Source organism: Galeopterus variegatus, unplaced genomic scaffold (genome assembly GCF_000696425.1).
Source record: "Galeopterus variegatus unplaced genomic scaffold, G_variegatus-3.0.2 Scaffold8631, whole genome shotgun sequence".
In the NCBI taxonomy this organism is placed as follows: domain Eukaryota; kingdom Metazoa; phylum Chordata; class Mammalia; order Dermoptera; family Cynocephalidae; genus Galeopterus; species Galeopterus variegatus.
Genome location: NW_007734742.1, coordinates 18,150 through 25,881, shown reverse-complemented (window position 1 = coordinate 25,881; position 7,732 = coordinate 18,150). Strand labels below are relative to the sequence as shown.

The 7,732-nt window shown below is 37.3% G+C and overlaps 1 protein-coding gene across 1 annotated transcript in view; it reads left to right on the top strand.

The window, feature by feature from the left end:
* Positions 1-1,363: 1,363 nt before the first annotated feature.
* MS4A2 (membrane-spanning 4-domains, subfamily A, member 2) overlaps positions 1,364-7,732 on the top strand; it is a 7,581-nt gene continuing 1,212 nt past the window's right edge. The window contains exons 1-6 of the mRNA XM_008593024.1: positions 1,364-1,425; positions 2,291-2,414; positions 2,927-3,061; positions 4,755-4,811; positions 5,322-5,477; positions 5,838-5,936. Of these exons, the coding sequence (XP_008591246.1) occupies positions 1,364-1,425; positions 2,291-2,414; positions 2,927-3,061; positions 4,755-4,811; positions 5,322-5,477; positions 5,838-5,936 (633 nt within the window). The remainder of the gene's footprint in view (positions 1,426-2,290; positions 2,415-2,926; positions 3,062-4,754; positions 4,812-5,321; positions 5,478-5,837; positions 5,937-7,732) is intronic.

The window sequence follows — 7,732 nt, the reverse complement described above, 5'->3', positions numbered from 1 at the left end:
CATACCCCTTAGCAGACAGAGTTGTTATACCCTCCCGTGTGTTACAACAGCCTTTAGTTTTGGACATATTGGGTAATATTTATCTTTGTTCTACTCTACTAGATTGTGGGCTGGGCAGAGGTTGGGACTATGGTTTTCATCTGTGTCTGCTCAGTGATAAGAGCAGCACCTGGCATAGAGCATTAAGTCCTCTCTGAATCAATGTATAAATGATTAAGGTTTATTTTTTAATTCCAATAGTGCATTGGTTGGGTCCACCAATTCTTGAGGACACAACGGAAGATGGCACTTGGGTTAATAAATTTTTCCTATGGAAGGTATGCCCATGTGTTTTTTAGTATCCCTTGTCATGCAAATATCTTAGTTTCCTATGAGGATAAATTTTATCGCATCTTGGAAAAACAACACAGGTGATTTGAGGTACAATTTGTTGTATCTTGCAGTTTACTGATGAGCCATTCCAGGTTATGTCTATAATTAAACTGAAATAAAAGAGATCCAAACCTTCTGTGAATCTTATCTTATTCATTGTGCTATGATCTGGCTAGTTATGCTATTAGAATGAGCACATTGGTTTGGCTCTAACCCTAACTTAGGCACGCTGCTCATTACAGTGCTGTTTAGAATTGCTCAGAGGATTTGTTAACAAGTTCATAACCCCCAGTGATAACATTGCCCCTTTCTTGCCATTACAAAGATCTAAGCAGCAGAGAGTCAGTCTAAGGTTTTAGCAGACAATGGAATCTTTAGTGTGAAAACTTCTGTGTCCAAAAGAAAGGAAGGGAGAGAAAGACAATAGATACTGAAGTCAGAGGTGTATCCACAGATTCAGAGACTGAGACACACCCATACACAGAAACAGTGCTTCAGTCTTGAGTCTACATGTGCATCCAAATATGCCTTAAACAGTGAAGATAGGCTTTTCAAAAATGCAGTTGGAGAACTTCTGACATAGAAATGGCTGGACTGGGACATAAGGAGAGAAAGCTCCAGAAGAGAGGCACATCTTTTTCTGTTCTGCAGTTCTTTCACCCCCTCAACCCCCATAAAATGTCTCATTTTTAGTTTCTGTAAATCCTGGTCTCAGGCAGAAGTATACTTGGGGGGTTGCTGATATTCTCATTTCACACTAGTGTCCATTCAGTAGCCTTCTTAATTTTCCTATTCAATACAAGAAAACCCTGTTGATCTCAATCAGCTGGGAAACTTATCTGTCTGACAAATGGCTTATGTATGAAGATATTCATCAATGCCATGAGTCAACTCATTTTAACTGGCCATCCAGAGCACACTGTGAGAGGAAGTCCACCAAGTCTTAATGTAACAATATTCTTTACTCCTGGGTAGCCCAGTTAATGAAAAAATGGACATGGAAAATAAGAGCAGAACAGATCTCACTCTCCCAAATCCACAAGGGCCCTCCAGGTAGGTACAGGCTATTATTATCATCATTTTTTTTTTAATACTTAATCACTTAGTGGACCAGAGAAAGTAACAGTTTGGGGAGATGTCAATTCATGGATTTAGGCATGGACCCATCTAGTTTAATCAATATATTTGGTACCTATTAATACCTATTTGCTATACTTTCCAAGTGGTTCTCTCTCACTGGTAGGGAGGAAGATTTTTAATCACCTGGTGTATTGGAGAAACAGGTTTTCTAACACTAGAGGCTCATATTCTGGGTGTGAGACAGGAGAGTTCTTACAATGCATATTGATCTCTTGCCTGTGTGTCTATGAGCTGAGGGACACTTATCCATCACACATGCTCTTACAAATGCTTTCCAAAGTGACCTTCCTGGTTGATCTTTATGAACCATAAACTGTGGGATACTGCTTTGAAGAAGAAAATAGTAATAGAGATCCAAGTAGCCATTCAAAGCTGTTACCCTACTGTCCTCGGTGCACATGAAGTTGGGTGTATCATTGACAAAATATATTCAGATACACTTCTATGATAGAAGGACTATGATATGCATAGGTAAACGTGTTTGTTTGACTGTTTTCAGTTTTATTTATCAATATAGGTTAATGGGAAAGACCTTGGTGCTAGTAACCCTGGATTAAATATAAGAAAACTTGGTATGGTTTTTGTTGCATGTAATTACTCGGACAGTGTTCAAGTCTTCTTGGTCAGTTACTTGGACCCTCTGAGCCTTAGTTTCTTAGTCATGACAATGAAGATTTCAATTGCAGGATTGTTTTGAAAATATTAACAAATGAAACTTCCCTTTATGTTAGGAAGTTAGAGAACTTTCTCATGACCAAATTTCTGTTAAATTTCACAGGGTGCCTGAATTTGAACTCTCAGAAATATCTGTTCACGATGATACCCTGCTGAAGAAGTCTGCTTCATCTCTACCCCAGCATACATGGCTGACATTTTTGAAGAAAGAGTTGATATTCCTGGGGGTGAGTTAGCATCCTCCAATCTCAACGGGAGTAAGAATTGGCTCTAGAAAAGAATATTTGATTGCATCAACTCTTTCTCCAATAGGGTTCATGATGACTGACAGGTCCTCTAAAAATCCTGGTAGATAAAGAGTTGGTCACTAATCGAGCCCTTTTAGGAAAAGAGAAACATTTTCTCATAAAGATTTTAAATTACTAGGACAAGAATGGCAAATAGGAGTGAAGGATTCATAATCTTTACTTATGGAAAGAACTATTACTGATGTCTGCCATGACTATGTAAATAAAAGCACATGAGAAATGTGTCGGCCATCCAGGCATTAGGTAATGCTTGTATCAATTGTCATAGTGGCCAGGGGATCATGGAAAATTTCAGATTGAATCATTTCTTACTTAGGACAGTCTAAGGCACTAAAATAATTTCTTATATTTGGCCTCAGCTATAAGAAAATTGATACAATCTTGGGAAAATATCTCGTAATTTCACAAAATCCACGTGTTTTTTCTAACAGGTAACACAAATTCTGATTGGTTTGATATGCCTTTGTTTTGGAACAATTGTCTGCTCTGCGTTCAATTTTTCAGACTTTGAGGAAGACGTTTTTTTATCCTTTAAAGCAGGTTATCCATTCTGGGGAGCAATATTTGTGAGTATATATCTATAATTGTTTCTGAAATAACACTGAACATAGATTTTCTCTTACTCAGATCTAATCAGTTGTTTATATTCAGTATTTATATTTATAATTCTTTACATATATGTATACAACATATATATATCTTTGCAGTTCACAAAGCACTTTTTCATATATATATGTGCTCATTAACAACAACAAAGGATTCTTAACTATAATTAGCTGTGGGTCAAACATTCAGCATACTTTTATCAGATGAGAAACCTGAGACTAATAAAAGTTAAAGGACTTGCCCAAAGGATCTTTTAGCTAATAGAAATTAAACCTGAATTTTCAAAATCCAATTCCAGGAAAAAACCCTTAAGACTATTCACCAATAAAGTTACACAATAAATACATACCATTTTATCTTGTCGGTTAAAAATAATGATAAAAACGAAGTTATCTTCATGCAGGGAGGGGAAAGAGATTCTGAGGTAAGGAAAAGATAAACTTCTATCACACCCTAAGAAAGTCTTCTAGGTACTTTACAATTGTATCTCTTTTAATCATTGTGTCGTCTGGCAAACAGATGGCTGAATGAGATCGTGAGGCTGTATAGCTTTATTGAGATATAATTGACATACAACGAATTGCACATATTTAAATATACAATTTGATAAGTTTTGACACATTATACACACATAAAAACATTACTACATACATACAATGAATATATCCATCATCTCCAAGAGTTTCCTTGTGCTTCTTTGTAAACCCTCCTTCCCTCCCCGATTTCTTGTCTTCCCATCTGCAAGCAGTCACTGATCTGCTTTTTGTAATTACAGATTATTTCACATTTTCTAGAGCTTTATATAAATGGAGTGACACAGCACACTGTCTTTACTGTCTGTCTTCATTTGTCCCACATAATTGTTTTGCAATTATTCATGTTGGTTTTTGTATTAATACTCCATTCACAAGTATATATTTTAACTATAATAAATATCACATTGGCTTGGTACTATGCTAAATACTTAGTACTCAAAACATTTGTCCAGGACTCTCCTTGAACCTCTACCATAGTTTTTTAAAACTTCCCTCCACTGTCTTTTCATTCCAAACACTTAGCTTATTAGGCGTCTCTCAACCCATCATACAATCTTGAGAGATTGTTATGAATTTGTGTTATTGATTTTTATTTTTTACTAAATCTTTTATCACGTGTATTTTCATAATCACTATATGTCTACATGAGATATGTTAGTCTCTGGAGATGTACATGCCACATATATACACGTTTCTTGCCTAAAGGAGCAGACAGTCTAACACAGAGGATGAACAGACAGTTACCACCAAATGACAATAGTGGTATAAAAGTCATGCACCACCTGTTGCTGGACCTTCCTACTCCCAGAGTGACCTCTGACTGCCAGGGGAAGAATCACCTGGGAGCCTGGTAGAAATGAAGAGTCCCAAGCCCCATCCAGGACCTAATGAATAAGAATCTGCATTTTAACAAGACCCTCACATGATTTATATACATATTTAATTTTCAGAAGCATCTATAGAAAATAAGAATAAGGAAATACTGGGTTCGTGAGGGACATTAATACACAGCTTTATGGAGCACCCCAAATTTTACTTTATATTTGGGGGATGGGGTAAAAGGGACACATTGGAGAGCAGAGACTAACTGTGTCTTTTTCCCTTCTCTTTTGGACAGTTTGATATTTCAGGACTTTTGTCAATTATATTGGAAAAGAAAAATACAACATATCTGGTGAGTTGCAACTTTGTCTATCCCAGATAAGGTAAGAAAATGGAATTTTAGGAGTCTTGAGGAAGACATGTGTTCATCTCCTACATGATTGTGAGTGTGAACATGCAATTTTTTTTCAACCTACTTTGTATTAGAAGGTCTTTTGCAACAGACGTTGGATGTAATCATCAGAAACAGATTGTATCGTTTAGCCTAGAGTGAAGTTTAATTACCTTGACATTTGTTTAAAAAAAAAATGTCCCCACATGGGCGTTGTCCATGTAGTTATATTCACACGATCAAATAAATAATTAGTTTCTAATTAAGGAGACTATTCAAGGAGAGACCATAAGCATCTATGTGGTTCTTCCTAAACACAGTCCCAGCAAGAAGTTGATGCTTATTAAACAGTGAGCATATTTTCAAGATTTCTCTTTCTAAGCTAAATTTTGAACTACTGAAATGCAGATAAGTTTATTGAATGTTCTGGCAGGTGCAGGTCCAGGTCTGAATGTTCTTATTTATCATCAGGCCAGAGGAAGCCTGGGAGCAAACACTGTCAGCAGTATAGCTGGGGGAATAGGAATTATCATTCTGATCATAGACCTAAGGAAGAGCTCCGCTTTTATTGGTGATTGCCAGGAAGCTGTTGAGGTTGACTTCTGCTTTGGGGTTTCTTTTTCTACGGTATGTATTTCTTGTGGGAAGGCTAAGATTTAGGGTTGTAATCTAAGTGGGAGGCCCTCTTTACCTTTTCCATGAACACAATCCATTTTCGCAACCTCCATCACATAATATAGTGTTCTGTGGGTTCCCAGTCCAGGGAGATCCTGGCTGCCCTCTCCCCTCACTCTGGGCCAGATTCCTCAAGGTTGGAATTATCTGCCCCGAGGAACCATCTCCTGGTTTTCCTGTGTATGGGGTCACTTTATAAGGAGCAATCATGTGGGGGAGATGAAAGCAGGGGCTGCTATAAGAGAATGAACTTTGGGGACACTTACCATGTGACGTCAATTGTCTTGTTGGTTGTTGATTATTGCTCAACAGGAAATTGTGCTGATGATGCTGTTTCTCACCATTCTGGGGTTCTGCAGTGCTGTATCACTCACAGTCTATGGGGTTGGAGAAGAACTCAAAGGAAATAAGGTAGGTAGGAGCCTGATACAAAGTCCTGAATGACAAACTAAAGAACCTGAGCTTTATCTCTTAAAAATATGGCCTGGGTTTTCTGGAACATTTCTTCCAGAAAATTGTCTCTCCAGGTTTTATTATTTTGGTTTCCAAATCTTATGTTTTGAATCACATTTTTTAAAGTATTACTAATATTTTATTTAAAACAGTATTTTTTGAGTGTCTAAAGTATACTGGATATTTTTACAGAATATAAATAGAAATATTTTTACAGAATATAAAGAAACTGCATTACTCAGGAAAAGTTTCTGTCTGACTTCAATGAGTCATTATTGGGATGGAATTTAAGTTCATTTCAATAGGGATATCTGAAAATGTGTATTACTACACAGAGTACTATTAAAACAGCAATTCTGGGCTGGCCCCGTGGCGCACTCGGGAGAGTGCGGAGCTTGGGAGCGCAGCGGCGCTCCCGCCGCAGGTTTGGATCCTATATGGGGATGGCCGGTGCACTCACTGGCTGAGCGCAGTGTGGGCGTCACCAAGCCAAGGGTTGTGATCACCTTACTAGTCACAAAAAAGACAAAAAAAATTAAATAAAACAGCAATTCTACATAATGCAAGAGCAACCCTTTTAACTCCTATGACTTCAACAGAAAATATCTGTCTTCAAAGTGTATCACATTATCATATTTATTCCAACAAAATAAGTGACTTACTTAAAAAGTTACACTAGAAATCTTAGGAGAAAATTCAGAAACCCCTTAATCCTAATTCCTAATGCTTTGTTGATTGGCCGTGAATGCTATTGTTGTTGTTGTTTTTTAATTTTGCATTTGAAACATAATTGATTACAGATATTTATGAGGTATAATTTTGATTATCAGTATTTGTGTGCAATATGTGATGATCAAATCAATATTATTTGCATGTTCAGCATTACAAATTGTAATTATTCTTTGTGTTCATTACCCAGTTTCTCCCTAATCTCCCTTCCTCTGTCCCACCTCTAGTAACCATATATCTGTTCTCTCCTTCTGAAAGTTCAATGTATTATTGTGGTTCTTTCTCTTTCCTTCTTTCCTTCTCTCCTCTCTTTCTCTCTCCCTCCCTCTCTCTCTCTCATCACACTTTACACTCACAAATAGCAGAAATTTCATGGTATATGCCCCTAACTGAGTGTGGGAAAATAGGATCTTTGTAATTTTACAAAAAGCAGATGCCTTGAAGTGTGCTGAGCGTGAGAGATGAGTGAGCAGGAAGGGTGTGATCGAACTACTGAGGTATCCGACTTTATTTTCTGTCGCAGAGTAGCTTCCTTGTACTTGTTTTTCTTTCTTTTTTTCTTTGACTTTCCCTTTCCCACTTTCTCTAAATCTTCAGTTTTTTTCTTCCTAATTCATGACTACCACCTGTGTTTCCACGGGCTTTGCCTATCCATACACCTTTGATGAGAATCACCAGTATCTGATGCTCAGGCACTTAGGTCTGACAGATGAAATACCCTCCCTCCATCTGTCCACTTTCCTGAAGCATTCAAGTCTGGCCACCTTTTTTTTTTTTTTTTTCAATCACCTTCTTCCAAAGATAAATAAGAAAGCAGATATACCAAAGTTCAGACACAGAATAATCTCACCAACTGGTCGTTGACTGCTGTGATTTCTTCTGGGCCAGCCAATCTGGTTTGGTTTACCGGAGATGGAGGAAATAATTAGAATTTAAGAGAGAGTGTGAGATTCAGAAACACAAAACAAGATGAGATAAATCTCTTGAACAAGACTTCTAGTGATGGAAAATTCTTGATGATGATA